The following is a 27,604-nucleotide window of genomic DNA, read 5'->3' on the forward strand; positions in this document are numbered from 1 at the left end:
GGGCAGCTTCTGATGGGGGGGGGAGACATTCCCCAGCGACCCTCACGATCCCTCTTCTCCCCCAAAGACTAACAGTGAAGCCTCCCCCACCAGCACAGATCCCCCAAACTCCCCCCCATTCTCGCAGCACAGATAAAAGCTCAGATACTCCCCTCCCTTTCAGCACAGATCCCCCCCAACCTCTTCAACCTCCTCCAGCAAAGATCCCCCAAACCTCCCACCCCTCCACATATCCCAATTTCCCCCCATTCCGCTAGCACAGACACCAGCTCCAATACTGCCCTCCAGCACAGATCACCCCCAAACCTCTCCCATCTCCTCCAGCACAGATCCCTCAACCTTCCCCTCATTTCCCCAGTACAGATATCAGCTCAGATACTCCCCTCCCCTTCAGCACAGATACCCCCCAACCTCTCCCACCTCCTCCAGCACAGATCCTCAAAACTTCTCCCCATTCCTCCAGAACAGATACCAACTCAAATACTCCCCTCCACAGATCCCCCAAACTTCCCACTATTCCCCCAGCACAGATACCAGCCCAGATCTCCCCACCTCTTCCATTACAGATCCCCCAAATTTCCTCCCACCCTCTCCATTACAGATCCCCCCAAAACCTCCCCACACCCCCTCCAGTAGATCCCCAAAGCCTCCCCCATCCCCTCCATCACAGATTTCCCCCCCAAACCTCCCCTCACTCTCTCCAGCAGATCCCTCCCCAAACTTTCCCCATCACAATCCCTCACATCATGAGACCCCTCATTCCTCCTCTCCTCAGAGACCTCACTGGCCTACACAGGGAGTGATACTGACATTCACAGTGTGTGTGAATTTAAGAGCCTTATTTCACACGGCAACAAATAAATGGATTGGGCTGTTTCTACGGCAGTTAGGACTCTTCAGCCAATGAGTCGCTGAATGCTCATTGTAAGCCAGTGGTTTTCAACCTGTGGTTCACAGATACCAGGGGGTCTGTAGACTGTCTTAAGATTTCCAAAAGGGCATGCACCTCCGTTTGAAAATGTTTAGGGGTCTACAATTAAAGAAAAAAAAAAAAAGGCTGAAAACCACTTCCACCCAACCCAGACAGCATCCCTGCTACCCCTCTCCTCCTGAGGACCCTAGGTCAACATGCCACTTTCAGAATCCTATTTAAACTTTTTTTTAAGGAGGGGTTTCAATTTATTTTAAACATTTTATTTTTTAAACAGGGGACCCTAAAAGCAAGCACAGGATCCTTCTTCATCTCACCAACTTTGTATTTTAAGAGCTCAATCCTGCCAAGACACAGGCATATAGTACCTTCATTCCTGAGATCCCCCTTTGAAATCAGCAAACTACTTAAGTGAATAAAGGTCACTTACATGATTCATGACCTGCTTCAGCTCTAAATGTGCTCTACATGCACATGGGGATTGTAGTGGGGCAAAAGAGTAAAGAGATACAGACACTGATGGCTTATAAGGAAAGCTGTAACAATAAGAGCCTCTAGTTTACATAAAGAATTCCTTGCTAATTCCATCTGACTGTTGCCCCTTTTTTAAAACTACTGTGCAACTGCTTTTTCTAAATTAATCTTGAACAGGTTGTAGCAGCTGCTATTTCTACGCAAACACCTGTTTCTCTGATTAACATACATGCAAGTACAGAAGCATTGCAATAGTGTATTGTCATGGAAAGGTGCTAGCACTAGCTTAGATTTTGCTTGCCTGTCCATAAAGCAGCAAAGAAAAATGTTACTGCTCCTGACTTGGCAAAGGAGATATAGTTTAACTTAATTTTAATAAAAATAGTCCATCCCAACATTAAGGAAAACTTTTAGCATCTTTCCAATGTATTAATTCCTTCATCCTTAGTATATTCAAATTATTTAAGAACAGATCAATGTAGATAAAGACAGGTTTTCAAATGCCACACCAAAAAGTGTCAATTAGTTTTCTAATATTTTTAACATAGGGAAATTATACCAAATAAGAAAATATTGCAAACAAAGATAATGGTGGCAAAATACAAAGTATTCCTAAACTGAAGCCATCACAAGTAAGTTACCAAGGATCAGGTCACAAATATGTACGGATGACTCTTCTATTTTAGCTTTTTAAATTAATATATGTAGGAGTACTTTTCAAAAGGGTTGAGTCTTAATAGACAAATAATTTAGTTGACTAGGTACTTTTTCCCCAAAAAAGTAATTGTTCCTAGTTAAATGGACAACATCTAATCAGATTACCCATAAATCAGTTTGGCAATCTAGTTCATTAAAACTATAAACTTTAAAAACCTAGTTCCTTTTTTCTTGGCTCCTTGTTTACTTTTCCCATCTGGTCATTCAGAATCAATGATGTTGGTTTCCAGATTCTCATGGCCATGAGGTTTGGACTGCAAACCCTGCAGTGGAGTGTTTGTTTAAAAATCTGCTGTTTCAATGGGTAGCTTTAATTTTTTTTTTTTGTGAAATGTTTTTAAGTCTTCTTTACAAACTCTAAATTTAGGGCCAGCTTTATTTACATGTTCCTTTAAATAGAAGGATTTTACACAAAATATTTTCTAATGAATTCCTTTTAAGTAACATATTATGGGTGATTTGTTGGATCATTTTAAATTTTTCTAAAGCCTATGAAAGAAGATTCAGAAGCCTTTCTTCTCTTTCACTAAGATTTAAGGACTTTTTGGGCAGGCCACTAATAAAAAGGCTCAGGCCCACCTCTCAACTTCCTTTCCTCCCCCTCTACATATGTTTGCTTCATGCCTGTTCACGTTTAGCTTTAGTGCTGTTGGAAAACAATATCTAGCGGAGAGTCTGATGAGGAATTTACATGTGCTATGCTAGTTGATGAAACAGGAAGTACAAGTGACCAGCAACAGTATTTTGCACCACTGTCACTATTAAATGCCCAAACAATATTTTCCCCATCCACTCTCAGCATAATCATGGTTGTTATAAACAAGACATTTTCAAGTACAGGTTCTTTAGAAACTGAAATTGTGTCCTTTGCCATGTATAAAAGTGACTTAATTTTTTTTCCTCTCTCAGAAGTGCTTTTTCCCTTTAAATCTGGACTCCATGACTTTTCTGAAAGAGTTCTTACTAGTTAGTCTCAGATATGTAAATTATAAATGCCCATGATTTATTTGAAGGGGTACAGATTATTGTATTTTCTCTTAAGTGTTCGTTAGACATTGCAGTTTTGAACCAAACTGGAAATTCACCTCATTTATCTTCTCTCTTGCTGTGTAAAAGACCCACAACCATAAAACCAACTACCCACAATGTTATCCAATTCACAGATATATTGAGAATTTTATTCTCTACACATAGTATTGCTACACATACAAAATAATCCAACTAAGTAAAAAGTACATCTGGTTGAGAAGTGTCTCCTCCCCCAAAGTAGAACACTGATAAAATAAAAAAAATCCAGTTTTTATCACAATCTTCTGTTGGAATTTTTTTGGGGGGGGGGGGGGGTTAGAAAAGGAAAAAACCATTTTGACTAAAAAAATCCCTTTCCAGTTGTCAAGTTTTTTTTAAAAAAAAACAAAAACAAAAATCAAGTGTTCACAGAAATTACTTCCCATAAACTTGCAACTTGTCAAAACAAATGGTTTTCCATTTAAAAATTTGACTGAAATTTTTCAGCCAGCCCAAATATCAGACAATATTTTTTAAAACAGTTGTCCTTTTAAAGTCACAGTAAGATACTTCCAAAGTTTTTCAAATGGATGAAATTTGCCTTTTCCTCATGACTCAAACACAGCTGAGCTTGTGAAACTACCTGTTCAGGTGTTACTAGTGACCAAATTTCAATACTCAAACTAGTCAAAGACTATGTAGCACAAACTAATTTAATATTGTCATATTTACATTAGCTATAATTACTACTATTCCTGCATTTGGAGACATTTCTTCCAGTTATTAGCAAAATGTGCAGCTTTGGCATTTATTCACTGCTTCAAGAGAGATGATGCACAGACAACCTTAATTATGAGTTTCAGAGGGGTAGCTGTGTTAGTCTGTTTCAGCAAAAACAAGGAGGAGTCTTGTGGCACCTTAAAGACAAAACACATTTATTAGAGCATAAGCTTGTGTGGGCTATGACCCACTTCTTCAGATGTATGGAGTGAAAATTACAGTAGGCAGGCATAAATATACAGCACAAGAAAAGATGGGAGTTGCCTTACCAAGTAGTGGTGGTGGGGGTGTCAATGATTCAGTCAGGGTGGCTGTGTCCCATTCCAAACAAACAGTTGACAAGGTGGTGTGAATGTCAGAGTAAAAATTACTTTTTGTAGTGCTAATAATGCCAGTTCCATCAGGGTGGATGGCCCATACTCAGTTGATGGTAGATTACTTCTCATAGTGATGCAGCCATTCCCACTCTTTATTCAGGCCTAATTTGATGGTGCCAAGTTTGCAAATGAATTCCAGATCTGCAGTTTCTCATTGAAGTTTGTTTGTTGAAGAATGGCCACTTTTAAGTTTAAAACTGAATGCCCTGGACAGATCAGTTTACCAAAACATGCTTGGAATTCTATGCTACTTCCCCAATTACAGAACATTTTCTAAGGAGATAAAAGTAAAGATTGTAAATTTCACTTTTCTTAAGGGTTTTATCTTCTCAGTTACTAGACTGCTCTGTTAAGAGTTTTGGCCCAGCAGACATTAACTGTAGAAACTAAGCAGCATAAGCTGCTAAATGCTAGTATTCTCTTTACAAATAGGGAATGGGAAGAATTCATCTCCTCACTCATCTGTTTTGCAGAATGGGCCTAAAAATGTCATTTCTATTTTGATAATGGTGATATCACAATCTAGAACAAGGTTCATTCAGCCATTTACTATATAAAAATACTACATTGTACCTGCAGTTCTAAGAGGCAATAGCAAAGAGATGATAGTTGCAGTGACCAGGGTAGAGAGAATCATGGAGCTCAGAGTGGATCTAAGCTTCCCATTACAGGAATTAAGTTTTCTTTCAGTGACAGTTTAGCAGGCCTTAGCATCAGAGAGGATTTGATGCCCTAGCTGGTGTTTCATGTCCTCCAAAGTACACTGTATGGCCCCTGATCAGACTACAGGATACTGGGATAGATGGACAATTGGTCTGACACAGTATGGCCTTACATATGTTGGATGAATGCTGACCCTGCAACTGAGCTGGAACATAAGTATGCTTTCTCAGATAAGTTTCAGGCTGAGGTGCCTAGGACATTCAACAATTAAAATATTTCACTTTTTTGCTATTACATTGAGACTATCATATTTTTTAAAAAGCAGACTATCAATTTGCCAAAGAAAAATCAAGACAAACATGAATAGAGGCTCATCTGGACAGGCTTTTCTGCCATCAAAACAGAGACTTGCCACTGCCTTTAAACAGTCTTTTGCTCCTATGATGAGAAGGTACTTAGTATCCTCTGTTTACCTGGCATGAGAAGGGACAGGCCTATCTGACCTACATTCCTGGACTATGCTGAAATATTTGCTTGTTCACATTAATGCAGTCATGTCTGTAATTTATCTGTGATATGCTTCAGCAATGAAATCCAGCATTCTGTTGTAGGATACCTAGTACTTGAGAGGAATAAGAGCTACAGCCATGTCAACAAAAGGGGAGATTTTAGCAGGCACACAGTTCAATTCCCTGAGGAAATCAGGCTTCATTAAAGCCTTTACAGAACTGCACCAGGAATGAGTTAATCCAGCAGAACACAAGTGAAGCTCCCAAACCTGCCACTAGAGTATTTTGACAATACCACAGCGACTCTCAATCCCCACTTGCCATATCTTTCATGATGCTTCCTGACATACGGCATGCCTGAGAGATTCTGGTTATGAGGGAGGAGGATCTTTACGCTGGAAAGAAGGGCCTGCTAAGGATATTATGCTGCTGCAGGTCTGATAGCTCCTACTCCTCACAGGAGAGGAGCTGCCATGCAACATCCAAACTCCAGGAAAGTAAAGTGCAAAGCTTGTTAGAGGAAAATGCTGTTGCAGAGAATTGCACACCAGTCCTGGTGATAATTAGATTGAAGACCAACAAGCCACACAACAGAATGACTGAGGTTTTTATTTCTCAACTCCTAATTCTTTTACATAATCACATTTGATGCAAACCTGATCTCTTTTGCTTACAAACTTTGCTTCCATTCTGATATCTTTAAAGCAGAGAAGTGCCACCGATGAATTGCTACAAGCAGAATGCTCTTTGTGAGCAGACTGATACCATTTCCTTTGTACAAATTATTTATTGTACACTTCAGCGGCTTCAGTTAATATATAGAGGCTAACACTATACAGATATTGGCCATAGTTTATTAAGGCACCACTTAAACAGTTTATAATGGACTGATATAAGCATGTTACAGACATGGGTAAGAGTTTATAAACAGCATGCTTGTTTGTTAGATCTTAACAATAAGTTGCTTATGACTAGAGTCCACTAGGACAATGCATCATCTATTAAGATATTAACCTTTTCTAAACTATAAATAAAATCATAATCTAACATGTGACATGAGCAATCTGTGCTACGTCATTTACAGCTTATCAAATCATGATATTTAAGAGTAGTAACTTCTGGAATGTGTTTGTTCTGCTTGCTCTTCCATTCTTAGATCTTCTGCATGGTTGTAAATTAAAATTTATATAGTGCCACTCAATTCGTTCAAGCACGTGGCCCACACAAAGCAATGTATAATTTCACTAGTCTCCTTTCAAGTTGTTACAATGGAGTGATCCAAAGCACAGATAACCCCCGAACATGTGGTATCTGTGCAAGATTGCCCGGACAAGACTCATGCTCAGTATGTTTCTAGTACATACTTCGCTGAAGTGATGATTGTAATGATCTAAACTCTTAAATAGGGTTGGACTTTGGCCTCTCTCATTTCTTCCATATCAATACTGCCAGAGTTCTGCAGGAAGATGGTACTGTCAAATTCAGTAGGCCATTCTATTTTTGAATTAATGGCTAGTACTTTACGGCATTTGTGGGCACTGTAGTGTGCTTCCCACCCCCACAGTCAATCCCAAGTGATATGAAAACCAAAACTGTTAGTATTCTAGCATCCTTTGCAACAAATAATGATGCTAACAATCAGTTAAATTCCTTAAGCATATATTTTGTATACCTAACATTTCTGCAGTTTTCAGTTGCCAAAGTTATACTTAGTTCTTCTTCCTGAAGTGCACATAGTTCCTGGTGCCAAAATTGATGTCCCGTTCTTCTCCACTAAAATTTAGTATGCAGAGTGGTCCTTCCACGTACACAGACTGAGTAATAAATGATGATTATAACTGCTTGACAAAAATCTTCCAGAAGTGTTAAGAGATCTAGTTCACTGGCTCCTAAATAAGTCTAAAGCCATGTCTTTACTACCCACTGATCCCCAAATCAATGCCCATACTCTACCTCAACAGGAGGAGTAAGCGGAGTTGAAGGGGGAGCCACAGCAGTTGATTTGCCACCGTGAGGTCAGCCAGGTAAGTCGAACTAAGATACTTTGACTTCAGCTACACAAATAGCATAGCTGAAGTTGCTTATCTGAGATCAATTCCCCACCCTCCCAGTGTAGACCAGCCCTAAGATGCATATCTACCTAGGGCAGTTGCCATCTTGATCAAAGTATTTGACACATCATATGCAATTGTTCATTTATTGAACTTTAAATGCCATGATACACCACAGATTAAATAGTTAAAAACTATATATAAGACTGTTCAAAATAGTCTTTCAAAACATCTCTTTGGACAAAATTGAAGCACTAAATTCAAGGACACCTTCCCGAAAATAACATGAGAATAAGGGGGAACAGTTTCAAGCTGCTGACTATACAGGAACTGCACAGGGTATGATAGCATGAGTCATTGTTCTCTGCTGCAACATACAATTTTAAAAAGTAAGTTGTTCATTGAAGTCCATAAAGTGGATTCTAGTGCCTCATGGTGTAGCCATTTCTCTAGCTAATGTATTAATGGAACAGATAATATGGGGAGAGAAGACAGTAATATAGACTCCAATTTTATTATATAGTCCAGAACTGTAGGTTAGATTACTTTTACATGATGTAGTATTTTACATTGATGTGGAAACAAAACTTGACACTGTCAGCACTGATTAGGCTCATGGATTGCAAGGACAAATATCAACAAGTTTTAGGAGTGTTTTCAACATACTTCAGCTCCGACCCAAAAGATTCCTATTATTAAAATCTTGTGACTCAGGAAGATATTACTAGTTATGGTGGCAAAGCAACTATTAAGACAGATAAGATCACAAAATTCTCTCACCTGTAACTTATTTGGTACTTGAGCCAGGTCTTTAGACGAGTGCATTAGCTGCACTGCCTAGCATCCATATTTGATTTATGACCATTTTTTGAAATTAAGTCAAGAACAGCATTAAAATCCATGTTAGTCACTGCAAACACAAGTGACCCAACATGAACTGTAAAATGAGCTGCTGGCAAGAGTAATACAATTATATACATTCATTCTTGTGTCGAACAGTCATATCAAACAAAAACAAAAAACCCTACAACACACACACTGGAACTTAATGAGTTAACTTTAAATTAATTATGCAACTCAGAAGCTCCTTCAGAAGGAAGCTCAGTTTTCTGACTGGATAAAGAGGTTTCCTAAGTTTGCAAGGTAAGTCATCAGTCATAGCTCACCTCAGAATGCGGTTCTGAGCCAAAACTTCAAAAAAGCACTTACGTGCCACTTCCAAGCAAGTCAGGATTTATAGTTCGCGTTTTCCCTGCTGTTGTATTCTTTCCATTGCCAACATTATCTACTGAGGAAGCTTAAGAAATGCATTGTTTCTAGTTGTAATAGATTTGATGCTACTGCTGCTTTCATTTATTTTACTCAAGTGTATTTCACTCCTTAAGTCTTCCAAAGAGATAAGTGTACATGACAAGAAACAGATAAAAACAGCAGGGTTTAACCTCAGCAGCCTGCCTGAGTGATATCTTTTCCGGAAGATTTTGTAATTTCCATTGTAGTGAACACCTGTAAAAAAACAAACAAAACAAAATAAATGACTTTTGGGATTTATTAATGCTTTGTGCAGTAGTCTAACTGGCTGTTGGTTGCCCCTTATAGTATACCACAGGCTAGGCTTCTACAAATGTAGAAATAAGACAAGACAAAATGCCGACTGCATAATTATTTACAAGAAATGTCATACTTTGTATATTAAAAAAGCCAAAGTAACATTGAACTTCCATCAAAATACAATATAAAATATTTATTGTGATGACATTTTAGATTTAAGTCACCTTGGGTCTATTCTCTTCCTGCACATGTGCAACTTCCCTCAATATTAAGTATTAACTAACTCTTGGTTTGAAAAAGTTGATGTTTCCCCCTTACCTCTGCACATGTTGGATGTATACCTATTGTTTCATCAAGTAATTCTTTCGTGAGACCACATTTTATTGCTGCACCAAAACCTTGGGTAATTTCTCCAGCATTGGGTCCAAGAACATGAAATCCTATCACACGGTTCTTTAAAGAAAAAAATTAGGTCAGAGCAAAGTAGGTTTTGTATTGGTAAATTTTCATATTCACATTTGAAGAGAGACTTCCAATTCACTTAAGATTTGTCTTGAAATGAATGGAGTCAATAGTACACTTGACACAGATGCTCTGAGGCATCTATAAGCATCAGTCAAGTCAGTAAATGAAAGCTTCAAGTTCCACTTCCAGTCAAATTAACCATGTTTTTGGGGCAGGGGGAGGATTTCACTAGTAATACACAGAATGCGTTTTAGAATTACATCAAGCACCATAATTCAGAAATACAGCTCACAGTAAGGCTATGTCTACACTATGAGGCTTTTAGCGCCATGGCTGTGTTGCTACAGCTGTACTACTAAAAGGCGCACAGTGTAGCTGCTATTTGTTGGCAGGAGAGCGCTCTCACCTACAAAAAAAACTTCTATCCTCAACGAGCGGCGTTAGTGTTGTTCACACTGGCACTTGTCCACAAAATTTATGTCTTTTGGGAGGGTGTTTTATTAACACCTCTGAATGACAAAAGTGAGGTCTTTCACTTGCCAGTGTAGTGAAAGCCTAGTTCTATGCCAGCTGGCTCTTTATTTTAGGGACACACAGTACATTCAGATTGTTGCTATCTGTGAAGTAGTACTATGTTTCTTTATATGAAGGCAGAATTTAAATACCTACTCATGATGCCTGCAAAAAAGTTCTATTTAGAGAATTTTACCTAGCTGGCTATTTCTCTTCCCTGCTCATTACTGAAACAAGTAAATATGGCTATGTAGGTTTGAGTTTTATCAACTTAATTGGTTTCTGAAGTCACAGCTGGCTGCAGTGGCAAATGAGGTTGCAGACAAGAATAACTTGTAGGCAATGGAGGAAACTGGCAGTTGTCTTTAAGCAACAAAAATTCTGTATTAATTTCTCTTGTACATTTTATTAAATAAAGACTCAGCAACAGGACTGTTTCAAAGTAGAATTTTTGTGTAAGTTTCCCATGAAGTGTCAGTGTTAGCAGTTAGCTCCACACTGAGTCTGGCTATAATACTTAGGGCAGGATACTAAATATATCTCACAATGCAGTATTACTTATACGCAAACATCCATTTGTGCTGTGTTTCAGCCTCTCTTGTTCAAAACAGGAGTCTGAAATTCACACTAGGTAGTCCCTCTTCCCCAGGTGTTTTTATATAGTTTCTACAGTGAAGTTCTAATGCTCAGCGATACATCAGTCCTATAAACAGACTAGACTGTCACTGAAAAATCCAGAAGAGGATAAGAAAATAAATAAAAGTTCACTTCCTCTCAAATCATAGCTAGATACAATACAGTATTTAGAAACAGCATTTCCATTCCCAACTACCAATCATTTTGATGCCAAATTATCTTCCCCGCTAGGGTATTTTATATTTCTCAAATTAGGTTTTCTTCAGGGTTGGTCGGTTATGTATTAGAAGGTACCAAGTATTGTTGCAGCTAAAATCATATCGGACCTATAACAAAACCCCATTTTTCCTATTAAAAATGTACAGCGTAGAGTTTTCTATCCACAAAAAGAGAGAGAGAAACTGAACAGGAAGGGGTATACTTCCTTAAGAAAGTTAGAGACTTAAGAATATGCAAGTGTAAACTCTATGAAAAAGGCATGCAACAAGGTCACTTAACTGGAACCCAATGAAACATTTGAATTTCTGAAGTACCAGAAATAAGGCACAACCACCTCCCCAAACTCGCTCTAGATAAAAATCTGAGCACAACCATACCAATCCACTCCCAAATGAATGTTATGGAACTGATACAGTTTCATAAGGCATTAATCTGGTACCAACTATCAATTGCTCAATCTGCTAGACACAACCAAATGTTACCTGGTGGATCAAAAGAACAAGTTTAACTTTTTAATAAAATGTACTTGGATACTGCATTAATAGAACAAGTGTCTGGAATTGGCCATAAACTGAGACCCTGGCCTCAAGTCAATCAGTAAATATGTTTTTAGTCTGTAGCCTAGAAATTGTACTTCTGAGGTTAACACATGCTCACAGTGGAGACAAATTCCAATTTAGATTACATACATTGTCATGTTTATTGCAGATTATTTTTGCATAGCAAGTATTGTTGTCTCTGCTGGGTACTGTCCATTCAAGAGGCCAAAACAAAGTGTGATACACCTGCAGGGAGCAAGAGGAAGTAGTGTTAAGACTAAATTATGAATAGATTAAATTAAAATTTTAAACTTCCGAGTTTGTAGCCAAACTTCTAACCTACTAGCTACCCACTTCTCTAATATTTGATGGCATTACCCTCCAATTTCTAACAGGATTTAGTGATCTGCTCCACCCACTCACCAATCTTCCAAATCAAAGTTTATATGCAGGGCTAGTAGGATTACCTTTTGAGTTTACCTGGCATTTCCCAAAACATCTTGTTTTCCCAGTTGCTTATAACCAACCATTTGGGCAGGAGTTTTCCATGCTAGGTGCTAGCCTCAGACTGAATTTTTTGGGACAATTTCAGTTAAACCAGTTCAGCCATTTCTGAGAACAAGGGTGGAAAGCACCAGTGGTTCCCCATGCTTTAGAGTAAGTATGGCCTGTGTGTCAGGATGCAAGGAGTCTGTCTCTGCTCTCAATGACACCCACTGGCTGACACCCTGGCAGTGTGGAAGTCCCCTCTGTCTGAGTCACATGGCACAAATACTGGACCTATGACATTATGAGGGAAGGACTGAGGCAGAGACTATAACTGGCTGGGCAAGGAGGGAAGGTCTGGAAGCTGGGGAGGAAAGATGGGCAGAACAGGAAACCAATGGGTGTGCAGGGAAACTAGGACTGGGAAAGGTGGAGACTGAAAACATGAGTGGGCAACCAGAGGCTCAGAGGGAGCAAGGACAGTGACAGATCAGGAAGTGTGGGAGAACTGGGCCAGGCAATCTGGAGCAGCAGGATTAGGATTTACTGGGCAAGGAGACTAACAGCAGAAGCCAGTGGTGGGGAAGAGAAGACTAGAACAGGTTGGAAGGGACAGGGCAGAAGACTCTGCCTGCTAGAGCACACTGCCCTCCACAGCCTCAAGTGGAACCCAATATCCCAGAGTCACACTATTTCTCTGTCATCAGTATATATCTGTGAAACCCACTGGCAAAGTGACCCACCCTTCTGTAGTGTTGGTAGCAGAGGATTACAACCTAATACTGCTATCAGTTACTCAGTTCGTTCAAATGGCAGCGGTCTATAGGTTCCAACCCTGCTGCTGAACCATGTAGGTTGTGTGCCACATGATGGAATTTCAGTTTTGTAGTTTCTCCTTTTTAAAAGGATAGGAAATTATACAAAATAACTACTTTAGAACAATAAAGTTGCAAAGTCAAGCTCTCAAAAGTACAGGAAATAACAGAATAAGGCTGTGTATCCTTACATCCACTACCCTTATGCATATGCATGATGATAGTTTTGACTATTTCTACAGAACTCCTGCTTATTCTGTGCACTTATGGATACTGCTCATTTAATGAGCAGCCATCTAATATTGATCTTCATTGTTCAATGTATATCCACACATCTCATTCACTACACACTATTCAAACCTCATTCTGAAGACTTAATTATTCATTTCCTCCTAGGTTTTTCTGCAGTGCTCATCACTACAGTCACTGCTTCTCACACATTGAGTTGTGAGTTTATTTTCACAACGTGCCTGTGAGATCAGCGGTATGATCCTCTCTTTCAGCAGCCCCATCTCACTCACTGTACACGTTTCAACTGTTGCCACCAATGAGGTAGGGATCCTACAGACTTGCCTTTCACTACATAACCCTTATTCAGCTCCACATAACTGTCCACACTATGAACTAAATGGAGACTAGAATTGTGTGGAAGAAGTACATGATCATGTACTTCAAGACTGCGTATGCATGATAAAGATCTGAATTACGGTTGCACAGGTACCTAATTCTGGCATTTCCTAGCTTCTGAACACTTGACTGTGAAACCTTAATATTCTTAACATAGGTTATGAGCAATATAAAATGTAAGCTTGGCCATCGCTATGCTTTGTTTAGCATTTGTATTAGAACAGCTAAGTTTACATTATGGTGTTTTGTAAGTTTATCTTCATTAGTTTGTTTGGTGCCAGCTGCCTAAGTTGCTCTGGTTGCTGCATATGCAATTAAAATACTATATTTTACTTAAGAACATAAGAACGGCCATAGTGGGTCAGACCAATGGTCCATCTAGCCCTGTATCCTGTCTTCTGACAGTGGCCAATGACAGGTGCCCCAGAAGGAATGAACAGAACAGGTAATCAAGTGATTCATTCCCCATCACTCATTTCCAGCTTCCGGCAAACAGGAGCTAGGGACACCATCCTGGCTTATAGCCATTGATGGACCCATCCTCCATGAATTTATCTAGTTCTTTTTTGAACCCTGTTATAGTCTTGGCCTTCACAACATCCTCCGGCAAAGAGTTCAGCAGGGTGACTGTTTGTGAATACATACATCCTTTTGTCTGTTTTAATTTCATTTGGTGACCCCTAATTCTTGTGTTATGAGAGTAAACTGCACTTATTTTTCTCCGCACTAGTCATGATTTTATAGACCTCAATTATATCTCCCCCACCCCCCTCCATTAATTGTCTCTTTTCCAAGCTGACGAGTCCCAATCTCATTAATCTCTCCTAATAATTTTTGTTGTTCTTTTCTGAATCTTTTCCTATATATATCTATACCTATCTATCTTTTTCGAGATGGGACAACCACATCTACATGCAGTATTCAAGATGTGGGTGTATGGTGGATTTAATAGAGAGGCAATATGAGATTTTCTATTCCTTTCTTAATGATTCCCAACATTGTTAGCTTTGACTGCTGCTGCACACTGAGTGGATGTTTTCAGAGAACTATCCACAATGACTCCAAGATCTCTTTCCTGAGTGGCAACAGCTAATTTAGACTGCATCATTTTCTATGTATAGTTGGGATTGTTTTCCTATGTACATTATTTTGCATTTATCAACACTGAATTTCATCTGCCATTTTGTTTCCCAGTCACCCAGTTTTGAGAGACTGCCTGGGACTGAACTCTTTTTTTTTTTGGGGGGGGGGGGGGATACAATGGAAAATTAATACTGATTCCCTACCTGGGGTCTCAGATATATTTTGTATGCTTCAGAATGACAAAACACCGTTGCCTGAATTGTGCTAGCCCCCAGAGCCAACTGGGCTGCTGCTGTTGCTGCCCCAATCCTGAGTGGGAACCAAATTCATGTGCTGGGAGCTGCAACCTCATCAGTCCCAAACTGGTATGTTGCGAGGGCACTCTCATCACTGTGAATAAAGAGGGGCCCATCCCTCCCTGGTCTTATTGCCATGTATGCCCTTACAGCCTCCATGTAGATCCTGGGCTTGGCCCCCTCCCATGTACGTGCGTGCGCGCATGTGCACACACCTTGAATTGCATATGCAGCATCCAGTGTATTTTAGGCTGCTGGCACTAAAGTTATAGTAACTTCCAAGTTAGTGCTGAATTGTAAACAGAAACTAGTGAAAATAGAGAGTACCACACACCCTCTATTTGGAGCTATTATAAGGCAGGTGCAAAACTGGCTGGAAAACCACTACCAGAGAGTAGTTATCAGTGGTTCGGTCATGTTGGAAGGGCATGAGTGGGGTCTGGCAGGGATCAGTTCTGGGTCCGGTTCTGCTCAATAATCTTCACCAGTGCTTTAGATAATGGTATACTGAGTACAGTTATAAATTTTCAGAGTAGCAGCCATGTTAGTTTATATCTGCAAAAACAGGAGTACTTGCGGCACCTTAGAGACTAACACATTTATTTAAGCATAAGCTTTCGTGGGCTACAGTGCACTTCATTGGAAACACGTAGTGAAAAACACAGTAGAAAGATGCACACACACACACACACACACACACACACACACTGAAACAATGGGTGTTACCATACACACTATAAGGAGAGTGATCAGTTAAGGTGAGCTATTATCAGCAGGAGAGAAAGAACTATTTGTAGTGGTAATGAAAATGGCCCATTTCTAGCAATTGCTCACTCTCCTTATAGTATGTATGGTAACACCCAGTTTCATGTTCCATAAGTACTCCTGTTCTTTTTACTTATAAAGTTTGTGGATGATACCAAGCTGGGAGGGGCAAGTGCTTTGGAGGATAGGATTAAAATTCAAAATGATATGAACAAAAACTAGAGAAATGGTAAATAGGATGAAATTCCATAAGGACAAATGCAAAGTATTCCATTTAGGAAGAAACATCAGTTGCACACATACAAAACTGGAAAAAAAAAAAAAAAAAAAAAAAAAAAGACTGCCTAGGAAGGAGTACTGTAGAAAGGGATCTGGGGGATAATAGTCGACCACAAGGTAAATGAGTCAACAGGGTAATGCTGTTGCAAAAAAAGCAAAAATTCTGGATGTATTAGCAGGAGTGCTGCAAGCAAGACATGAGAAGTAATTCTTCTGCTCTACTCAGGCCTCAATTGAAGTATTGTGTCCAGTTCTGGGTACTACATTTCAGGAAGGATGTGGACAAACTGGAGAGAGTCCAGGGAAGAGCAACAAAAATGATTAACAGTCTAGAAAGCATGACCTATGGAGGGAAGATTGAAAAAATTGGGTTTGTTTAGTCTGGAAGAGAAGATTGAGAGGGGACCATAACAGTTTAAGTATGTAAAAGGTTATTACAAGAAGGAGGAAGAAAAATTGTCTCTTAACCTCTGAGGACAGGACAAGCAGCAACAGGCTTAAATGGCAGCAAGGGAGGTTTAGGTTGGACATTAGGAAAAAACTTCCCAATTATCAGGGTGGCTAAGCACTGGAATAAATTGTCTCGGGAAGGCAGTGGAATCTATCATTGGAGATTTTTTAAGAGGTTAGACAAACACCTATCAGGGATAGTCTAGATAATTAGCCCTGCCATGAGTGCAGGGGATTGGACTAGACCTCGAGATCCCTTCCTGTTCTAAGATTCTATACATCAGAGGGAAACATTTGGCATTACAAGCATAAATTGCAGAGCTGAGTCTACAAAAACAATTCTATTGCAAATACATTTGTGAAAAAACTTTGCCAGAAGACGGGAGACATAAGAAATTGGAATGAAGATTAAATCAGCGTCTAAAGCAGGTGTCAGCCCATGCCAGCAGCACAAGAATTGGTCAGGGAGGAGAAGTGGAACAGTTTACAGAGGAACAGGGCAAATAAGAGTGAACAAAAAACAGAAGACAGGGGAAGTCTCAGGACCTCATCACCTCAGGGTACATCCACGCTACCCTCCAGATAGCGATCGACCCATTGGGGATCGATTTACCGCGTCTCATCTAGATGTGATAAATCCATCCCTGAACGTGCTCCCCGTCAACTCTGGAACTCCACCAGCATGAGAGTAAGCGGAATTGACGGGGAAGCTGCGGCCACTGATCCCGCGCTGGGAGAACGGGAGGTAAGTAGAAATAAGATACGGTGACTTCAGCTACACTATTCTGGTAGCTGAAGTTGCTACTATTACATAGACGCTCCCCCCTACAGTGGAGACCAGGCCTAAAATGAGCATGTAAGAGGATTGTGGTACACAACGGGATGAACAACATTGGTTCAAAAGAACCAACACAGTTGTAGTAAGAGGAGGCCCTAAGATGTAAACTTTGGTATCAGAGGCCCAGTATGAGGCCTGAACTAAAATAATGGCCAAGACTTTGCTAACATAAAGCAAAGTGAAGCTGTGAGCCAGAGGCAGGCCCTGCTCACAGAAGCTGGCAAGGAAAGGGCTGATGCTGCAAGAAGATACGTACCTAAAAAGGTACTGAACACTAAAGATCAGAACATTAACATACTTGCACATACCACACAGATAACAAGGAACAGACTGACCCATCCCAATGACAGGGGCAAAAGGGCAATATGATGGATAGAGTTGTTTTGTTCAAACCAACATGTACAAGGTGAGAGGTGGCACCTTATTACGTAGAGGGGTTGTACCTTGCTATGTAGAAGGATTGTATCTCAATACGTCAGGAGTGATGTGTAACTCGTTTGTACCTGTGTATAAGAATGCATCCTTGGGGCAATGTCTTTGTCCGTCCGAGGGGGCAGTGGAAAGTCCCACCACTGACTGAGCCGAGTCCATTGCCAAGAGGCACTTTTCTCGTAGTATGCCCTGAATTAGGCTAAGAAACCTACAAGGAACTGCAATTGTGTCCGAGCGCAATAAACCTGGCCGATGTGCCTTCGTACCTTACTAGACTCTGTGGTCACTGGGGGTTCTCTTCGGGTCTGCTGTGTCAGCTATCTGCAGACCTGGGACAGCACAAGAGGGAACACACGCACGCAGCCGAGTGATACTAACAAGGAGAGAGCAGAGCAGAGCACCACACCGGTAGCATCTGACAACAGTCACTGTTCCAGTGAAGCTGAAATTACCTTCCCTCATCCAATTTGGATTTCCCAGAACTCTAAGAGCCTCATGGAACTATATACCTAAAGGCAAATGCTTCTGGATTTTTGAGACACCAAGTGTATGAGAAAAATCTTTGAATTAGACCAACTTCTGTTGGTGAGAGACAAGCTTTGGAAATAAATCAGCCGTCAGAGAAAATACTTGTATAATGCTATAAGATTACACTAGTGTTTAAATAAGGATCGCCTCAATACTTGCAATGTTCATTTAGACCAGTAGCCTTGTGAGAAGATACAATAGCACATTTAAACAGGCAGCTTTGAAATGAAGACGACTTCAGCTTCTCACCTCTATGTTTTCCTTTCCATATTCTTCAATGGCTCTCTCTTCAGGTAATCCACAACATCCATACTCCAAAGGAGTAAACACTGTAGTTGGTACATTGACATAGTCACACTAAAATTAAAAGAATTCAGTTTTCTTTATATTTACATGTTCATATGACCTGCGTACAGACAAAAATTTCCCTAACAACCCCCCCCCCCCCACATACACACACCCCCCCCACCAAATCTTGTTTGGTTACAAACATTCATTGTCATAGTAGCACAAGACCCAAGACTCTCAGCCAGCACCTGCTAATCTCTCGAGGTAAATACCACTGAGAAACTAAAGTTCATATTTTCACAGAATACGCTCTTACCTTTATAAAGCTACCCCCAAAAAGCCTGCGAGCTAGAAGTCTGCCCGCCTGAATTGCAACTGGGGTAAGTTCAGGTTTTCCATCCAAGATATCTCCAATAGCATAGACATGAGGCACATTGGTTTGTTCCTCATCAGTTACAGGTATTTTCCCATTCCTTTTCAAAAGAATAAAAAAACCCACAAAGTGTAGATCAGTACTCTAACTGAACTGAGAAAGTAAGGTTAGAGACTTATTCTGCTACACAGAGACACTAGAATACTTTCAGGAATTGCTCATAAGAAAAAAAAGAAAAAAAAAAAGTATTTATGCCCTCTCTCGTTAGAATATAAACTCCTTGGGCCACAGACTACTGTCTTTCCCTCCCATACAATGCCAAACAAAAACAGTCAGTACTTAATGGGCCAGATTTTCACCTCTGCACACAAGTGTAAATCTGAACAGCATTGACATTTGAGAGAAATCAGGATCTGTCCTTATATTTGATATATAGCTTGCTGAAATAATACATTTCCCCCTCCTAAGCAAAAATCTAATCAGCACAGATGAAAAGCAAAGTATTAAGAGCTATTTAGTCAATGGGCACTGTTGACTTTGTTCATAATGCCAGCTTAATCTGGTTAAACCAGAAGACTGAACTCAATGAGGTTCAATCAGAAAAAATGAAACACCAGTCAGCCTTATACAAGCAGATTATTAAACCATTTAACATTGTAAGGGCCCTTTCTAAGAAACGCAAGTGTAAAGCCTCAGTTTAACGGGTATTCCTTCTAAACAACTCAAATGCAGGCTAAGATTTTACCAGTAAATAGCAATTCAAATGTACACACACAAATGGATGTTAGAAATATTTTTTTCAAATGATCAAAGTTTACAGACAGGCAAAATAAGAAAAGCTGCCTGAGAACTTAGTCTGATTTATGAATGTCTACTCTGTATATTTTAACATGTGATGTTGACATCTTTTAAATTGTTAAGTCTAAATTTTTCAATCTCAACTTCTGTCATTAAATGAACTCCCCACAGTCTGACCCCTATTTCCCCACAGCTGAAAACTGAAAGAAAAAAAAACTACACAAACAAAAAACCACCATAAAATCCCCAAACCCAAACATTTAAAAATGCTCAAAAACCCACACACTATCTGGCAAAATTATAAAAATCAAGTTTCACAAGCCTACTCATAGATCAGTAAAGGAGAAGCATTACGGACATCTGAGCAACTGAACTAAAAAGTAGTTGCTTGTAGTTCTACCATTTAAAACTCATAATATGTGCTTCAAAGTCCAGTTTTGCAGGTGTCGACACACACAGGTAACACTCAAGCTCCCTTTCTTGGGACAAAAGATATTGAAAAAGTCTCCATGCTCAACTGACAAGTATAAGCAAAAATTTCAAAAAAAAAAAAATCAATATCAGTTACTGGTAGGGTTACGAAGCTGAGAGCAGTCCTGAAGTGAACATGCCAGACAAAAAACAGATACTCACTTTTCATTGATTCTGACACCAATCTTATCTAAACCAATGTTTCTGGTACAGGCATCACGACCAATAGCTATCAAAACCTAGGAAAAAGCCAACCAAAAAAGCTATCAAGAACTCCTTTCTATCAATGTTATTCTGAGTATTCTGTTGCTTCGTTTTCATTGAAAAATTGAAGCCACATATCCTAAAGTTGCTTAAATGTGAAGGTGTCAGTAGTAAGCCTAATTAGTTCTAAAAAGGCGATAGCAGGGAAGAGATTACTGTGGCACTAGAACAACAGTGAGGACACAATTGATAACATATGACACCATCTACAAAAAACAGTCAACCCCATACTAGCACAGTTAAAGTTTCAGCAATTCTGCAGACAGGGTCACAACAAGACAGAATACTGAAGTCTTACTTTTCCATGGAATGTTGAAAAGTCTATAATTTTTGGCAACCTGACAGAACTTCTTACTGTACTTCCCTTTCTTTCTTCCCAAATAGTATAAATGATTTAAGAGCTTTAATGATCATTAACAAACATTGTACTTTGATACAAATATTTGTGGGCATCATTTAGTGCCTGGTAACAGGGATATTTACAGTATTATATTCTCCTTCGAGAATTTCTGGTCCCTCAGTAGACTGTGCTACCACTTTTAGTCTTCCAGGCATGCCTTCCTCCAACCTTTCAATCTGCAGGAAAGAATTCATAAACTTAGTCAAGTTACCTTAACCAGCAGATCCTTATTGCATTGTCACATTACACACAAATACCTTGCCGAATGTTCAGTAATGAAATGCTTTTAACATACAAGGTTGGCCATACAGAATATACAGCTTATCTGCTATAGAGCTGAACTCTTTTCCTGGAACACATTTTATCACAAGACATGTATTCTGAATAATCTTTTCCTTTCAGGCTGGTTATTTAGCAAGAAAGAAGAGAAACAAGTGAAAGTACTTGCCTGAGTAGGAACAAATTTCCTGATGAATTTAACACCATGAGTTTCCATATAGGCACCTGCTCTCTCTGCCATTTCTTGGTCAAAGCCTCGAAGAAGGATGGAGCGCACCATAACGGTGACATCCAAACCAATGCCAGCAAGAAATCCTGCACACTCCAGAGCCACATAGGAGGCACCCACAATTAGAGTTTTGCCAGGGCAGTAAGGCAGGGAAAAGAGGTCATCGCTGAAAAGAATCACAGAAAACACTGTTTTACAATTCAGCTTCGTTAAAATTTGCATGTGCAAAAGTAGACAGAAAATAAAAAAGTCTTATTGAGACTAACATCTCATTTCACCTAGTAATGCAGTATTCTTTATCTCCAGGGATACCCAAATATCGGGGCCTTTCCCCAGTTGCTAGGACAAATGTCTGTGCTGTGTGAAACGTTTCCTGTCCTTTCCTGTTGGTTGCCTGAGATACAGGAAAAAAAAAAAAAAAAAAAAAAAAAAAACAGAATTACAGAACTATTGTATTCATAGATGCCAGGAATAACTTGTGTCACAAGGCCTACTGCCAACAATAAAAACCTCAACTTTATCGAGGAGCTGATAAATGCAATAGGATTTAGAAATGAGTTTTGATTTCAGATGGATCCAAGTGAAAAGCCATTTTATTGTAGCAGTACCATGTAGCTCAGTAAAAGGATTTCTTAAGAGTAACATCCATTGTTAATTGGTTTACATGGGGGAAAAATACACTAGACTATTCTCTCCCCACACTAGTTGCATTGAACAGTGATTAACTGACTTGGGCCAGGTTCAGACGGTTTAAGATAATTTAGATTTTACAATTAAGTTTTACATTAGTTATTAAATAAAGAGAAAGACAAACTTTCTTAAAGAACTTGAAATAAGAGTTCAACGTTGATGCTAGCGGCAAAACAGATTGTTATCCACCCTGTTAGTAATTTTGAGGCTCGTGTAGGAACAGACTAGAAAAGTGCTTTAAGACAGGCTGATACCTCAGGTGGGAAGAAAGAGGATGGCTTATTTTAAGTTTCCCTCAACTTCAAAGGCAGTCAGTCTTTGGGACTTCATATTGCAAAATGCCTCTTTTTGAAAGGGGTTTGAGAAGCTATGAGTCAAACTTGTGGGAGAAAGAATGTCAGATTTGTCCTCTTGCATGTAGCAGCTTAAAAACCATGTCTGCTCTACTTTCCTATATTGGATGGCCCAGCTCAGCACCAAACTTCTACTAAATGAACAGCTGGAAACTGAATTTTTTCTAAAACATTGGTAAAAAATAAGCCAAGTACTTTTACTCCTCATTCAGTGTAACCGTTGGGATTTAAAATTGTGTGTAGGCTGGACTAAAATAGACTACCTACATCAGGATCAGACAGCTATAGCAGTGAACCTACATGTAACATTTTGTTCATTGCTACACTCATTACCTGGGTAAACCCTGGTCCAATCTGATGGTCACCTATAATACATGCTGTGCAGTACAAATTAAGCGTATCCTTGTCTTGTGGCTTCATTCCTATGGCAATACACAGAATACTATTCCAACTCTATTACATCATGTAAAAGTGTTGGGATCTGAACTTGAGGAACATGCAAGGTTTGGATATGGCTCTTTATGTAGAGAATTCCCCTATCCTCCTCCATGCTTTAACATAAAAAAGCTTTTGATCAGTAGGCCATTATTTGTTTTTCTAAAAATAACACTCTTACAAACTAATTTTAAATGCTTTCTTGGCTCAGTATGCAGTATTATTTATAGTTACTCATTGAGATTATGATCCAATTTTCAGTGACGTTATGAGGCAAGAGGCAAGTTACAAGTAGAAAATAAGTTTTAACTTGAATCAACGCTATCCAGGAATTTTGGATGTAAGAAAGTAAACTCCTGACTTGTAATTGCTACAGATTTAAGTTAACACCAATTGTATACAAACATTAAGGCAATTTAATAGTTTTGTTTCATAGCTTTTCATTTAAAATTTTGGAATCAAGTCACACAGTCTGTTACACACTCAAGCTCTACCTCTCCACTTATGCAAGATTCTCTATTTGCAGATCCCCACACTATTTCTACATAACCTGTATTAGTATGCAATTATGCTCCAGTAACCACTGTCCTAATAAGTCTACTTAAACCAGTAAATTCAAATTCTTTAAGTGAGATAAGTAAAGTATCACATTAAGCTGAAACCTTTTACATACTAGGTTTCAACTAAAGAGCAGTTTTAGGTCATATGGTGAGTGATTCTTAACAGGTCAGAGAAAAATAAGCTAAACAAACAGTAGGTACCTTTATTCTGTGTGGCTCGATAAATTCTGCATAGGCATTAACATATGTCACAGTCTTCTCTCTCAAGGACACCCTGTAACCCCAATTTAAAGAGCCTATGTAGTTCTGAATTGCTTCTACCATGGTGTCCCAGTTGTGTTTAACTAAAAGAGAAACAAGAAGCTTTATAGTTAAAAAGAAACTGAAGTATAAACTCAGTAACTTCATGATCAACAGAAGCTTACAATAAATAACTGCTAATTAGTCATAACTCAAATGATGGCAAAACAACAAGTTAAGCAATGCCTCACTAAATCAGCAAGCCCAAGCACAATACAAATACGCATTTCACGTAATAAGTCTCATATTAAGTTTTTCCAGGGATACTTCATATCTATCAGACATAAAAATGGCTTGCCTCTTTTAGTGCAATTTGCAAAGTTATCTAGGTTTATAAAACCCATCTGCAAGTAGCCAAACAAGCTAGCTTATGCAAGTTATGGTGGAATGAAGCATCAAACAGGTTTAAGTGCCTTCACAAAAGATTTTGGGGGAGAGGGAGGGAAAAGTTGTACAAGTGGCAAACTGAATTCTATTTAGTCGCTTCTATACTAAAAGCATTCTTATGTAAGCTCAAACAAAAGTTCTGATCTGCATCCTCCCGCACCAGTATTCAGTGTTATTGACCTTGCTCATCATACTCCCAGCCAAATTTCCTTGAATCTTGAAGTGCCTGTCCCAGAAGCGCAGCTTGATGCATGAGTTTCTTAGGAATACAACCTACATTTACACAAGTGCCACCAAGTCCTGTGATGGAAAGAAAAAAAGTTTATTTAATGTTAACACCAGCATTAACTTAATATGTGCAGTTCTGCCTTTTATGACATGCTTTATGTATTCCGCTGTCTAGCCATTCATTAGTATTAATTTCTGTACATATGCAAGCAATGGATGGACAACTTCCTTTACAACTACATACCTTACGATGCAGTATGTAATTGGATAAAGTTGACAAAGTAACAATTTTTACTTAAGCACTACATTTTAGCTTTAACTCCAATACCAAGAAGGCTACATAAGTAAAGCTTTAAGCATAGGCCCAACACATTCACATATATAAAGTAGTTTTGAACTAATTCACTTATTCTGTAGTCAGATAGAAGAGAATGACACTTTCATGATACCGAAGTGCAAGAGACCAGTCTGTAGTGTTAACCATGCCTATTCTATGGAGTCAGAGACTGAGCTAAATTTCAAAAAAGAAATGAAGGCAAATATTCCTCTTACGAATAATTGTAAGAAAATTCAATACGTGCTTTCTTCAGGAGCTCCAATACTATTACTCAGTGTTTTTCTCTTGTTCTGGAGGACAAAAACGAGGTGCTGTGTTGGCAGGTTTTGTCCCAGCTATCAGATCAAAGATTCTCTACACAACATAGTTTACTTATGGAAAGGATGAGCATTGATCTCTTCTATAGGAGTCAGGATCAAAAAAGTGTCAAAACAGCAAAGAGCAGGGTAAAGGGAAAGTGAATAATTCCTGAGACCACAGGAAAAGCATCCATTTCTGAGGTGCTTGTAACATCTACTGCAGAAATACGGTCCCTTTGGGCCTATGAAATACTGAATGTATCACAGTGCTAAGTACTTCAGCTAAAATAATGAGAGGAGTCTGTAATTCAGCCACTCTCTCACATGTGAAGCCAATTCAAACTAACATTTTTGTCTTAAGGAGTTTAAAATGTGCTTTACAAACATCAGCTTCCCTATAAGGGATTAAAAATGTTTAAGATTTAAATAGGGAAGGTTATGTAGCAAAGAATTTAGTGAGAATGTGAAATCCAAGAGTTGTTAAGAAACTGAAGTAAATAGTGAAATGCAGGTTGGGTAGAAAAATCCATCTAGAACAGGCAGGTTGAGTGAGGCTTATTTCCTCCATCATTTATGCTGTAGAATTACAGCCTCATGTCCATATAACTAGCATAGTATAAGAATGCAAAACCTTGACACTAAAACAATTCAAGCAATGCTTGACACCAGCATTTTAATCTGTGTATGCATATATAGTGATTTGAGGCTAGGACCATTAAAAGAACCTTACCCCATGAAGTACCCGACGGTGTTGGTACAACATAGTCTAGCACCATGACCTTTTTTCCTAAGGCAGCAGCTTCCTGTATTAAAAAAAGGAAGTCAGATATGAACTGCTGAACTTGATCAGAAGCTGAAGAGGACCAGAGCAGCCCGATTTTCACTTCCAACCCTTTGAAGATGTTCATCACACCTGGAGAAGAACTATCTAGAAGCAACCCTATACAACAGCCTGCACTGTCAACAGTAACTATCTAAAGGGAATATCATGCATGTTGTTTGTCATCCCTCGTCCTCCACTGCCCAGTCAAAAGAGGTATCAATATTTTGAACCTTCAACCCTTCTGAACAAGCTTCCAGAAACAAAGGCTGTTGTTTCCCTAAGTTCCTTACTCTGGTTCTTATTTCCTGGTCCAGGAGCAATTTGACAAAGTTAAAGACTAATGCAAAAAAAGTGACTATACTATGGGAAAGTAAGAATCTGACCCAAAGTTCTGAACTGTGAGCTCATGAAGGAGCGCATGTTGCACTAGTTACATCAGTGTTCAGTCCATTAAATTCAAATGAATAGGAAGACTCATTGAAATGTAGAATATATTGCATTAGAATGACAGGTGCATAGAACAAGAGTTTCAAGAGAAATCTTATATGCATAGTTGAGAGAAAGACAAAATTCAGTATACAAGTGCAAACCCGAGTGCATACCTTGGAACATGCAAGTCCGCCAGAGCCACCACCAACAACAATAAGATCGTAATCATAAACTTCTGCATCATCTATGCAATTCCCTAGCATATTCTGCAGTGAGCCACTCTGGTAAGCCTGTAACAAACATATGGGTTACTCAGACAGCTGTATGTTCAAGTGTGAATTACACAGCTTTTCCATGACCTACGTCATCATGTCTGATGCTCCTACCCTCTTTATTAAAAAGAGGATCACTAGCACACAGTTTTTCAAATCTGGAGGCTAGAAAGGGAGTCCTCACATGATACTTAAAAGTTCATAATTAAAGAACCTTTCACAGGACTATGTTCTCCTTTTCTGTTTCTAATGTTATGTTTAAGTCACATGGCAAAAGCTACATACCAAAAAAAAAAAACAAGTCAAGAAATCACTGATGACCCATTGCTCACTCCATTTGTGGTTCTACCCATTGTATATAACAGGGGTCAGCAACCTACGGCACACATGCCAAAGGTGGCATGCGAACTGATTTTTGATGGCATGCAGGGTGGGCTGAGCCCACCGCCACTCTGGGGTTCCTGCTGCTGGCCCCTTGCCAGCTGGGGTCCCGCCACCAGTCCCACTCAGGGCCTGCTGCTGGCCTGGGTGAAGGAACCCCAGGCTGGCAGTGGGCTGAGACCTCAGCTGGCAGGAGCCAGTAACCAAAACCCCAGAGCGGGGTGGGCTGACCTGCTGCAGCTCTAGGGTTCCAGCTGCTGGCCTCTTGCCAGCCAGGGTCCCCGTGCAGCCCCACTCACCTTGCTTCCGGTTGAAGTTCCAGCGCAGGCCCCCTGCCAGACAGGGTCCAGGCTTCCGGTCCTGCTCAGCCCTACCAGCTGCCAGCTCCACTCACCTCAGCTGCCAATCTGGGGTTCCAGCTGCTGACCTCCTGCCAGCCTGCTATCAACTGATTACTCAGAAGCCTGTGTGCAGCTTAAAGTACCCAAGTATGTGCCACCAGACATTGGAAAACTCAGGAAGGAAAAGCAAGGGCAAGGATCACACTAAATTAATAAGATCTGCATTTTAATTTAATTTTAAATAAAGCTTCTGAAACATTTTGAAAACCTTGTTTTCTTTACATGTAACAGTAGTTTGGTTATATATTATAAACTTAGAGAGACCTTCTAAAAAACATTAAAATGTGAAGCCTTAAATTAGAATGTATACATGAAGACTCGGCACACCACTGCTGAAAGGTTGCCGACCCCTGGTATATAACATCAAAAAGGCAAGAATTAAAGGTTGTAGCAGGATGGAACAACTCTCTCTTTAATAGTTTTTTTTTTTTAATTTATTTTCCTTCTTGACATTATGGGACTGGAATAAGTAAACACATTAAGTTAGTTCACCAGCATATTTTGCAACCAGTGGCACACTAAAGGGCTACTTCCAAGAGACTTGTTACAGGCTGCAACCAGTGGTTGCAACAGAG

General features: G+C 39.5%; 1 protein-coding gene across 1 annotated transcript in view; it reads right to left on the bottom strand.

Moving 5' to 3' along the window:
• Window positions 1–7,642: 7,642 nt before the first annotated feature.
• TXNRD3 (thioredoxin reductase 3) overlaps window positions 7,643–27,604 on the bottom strand; it is a 32,529-nt gene continuing 12,567 nt past the window's right edge. Inside the window, exons 4-16 of the mRNA XM_050960841.1 lie at window positions 26,149–26,265; window positions 25,454–25,526; window positions 24,040–24,159; window positions 23,374–23,516; window positions 21,413–21,528; window positions 21,075–21,300; window positions 20,710–20,802; window positions 20,125–20,201; window positions 18,637–18,793; window positions 18,282–18,389; window positions 11,584–11,679; window positions 9,380–9,514; window positions 7,643–9,016 (exon numbers count right to left, since the gene is read on the bottom strand). Coding sequence (XP_050816798.1) covers window positions 8,954–9,016; window positions 9,380–9,514; window positions 11,584–11,679; window positions 18,282–18,389; window positions 18,637–18,793; window positions 20,125–20,201; window positions 20,710–20,802; window positions 21,075–21,300; window positions 21,413–21,528; window positions 23,374–23,516; window positions 24,040–24,159; window positions 25,454–25,526; window positions 26,149–26,265 — 1,524 coding nt within the window. The 3' untranslated portion in view covers window positions 7,643–8,953. The remainder of the gene's footprint in view (window positions 9,017–9,379; window positions 9,515–11,583; window positions 11,680–18,281; window positions 18,390–18,636; window positions 18,794–20,124; window positions 20,202–20,709; window positions 20,803–21,074; window positions 21,301–21,412; window positions 21,529–23,373; window positions 23,517–24,039; window positions 24,160–25,453; window positions 25,527–26,148; window positions 26,266–27,604) is intronic.

The sequence above is a fragment of the Gopherus flavomarginatus genome, chromosome 6, assembly GCF_025201925.1.
Source record: "Gopherus flavomarginatus isolate rGopFla2 chromosome 6, rGopFla2.mat.asm, whole genome shotgun sequence".
NCBI classification, from domain to species: domain Eukaryota; kingdom Metazoa; phylum Chordata; order Testudines; family Testudinidae; genus Gopherus; species Gopherus flavomarginatus.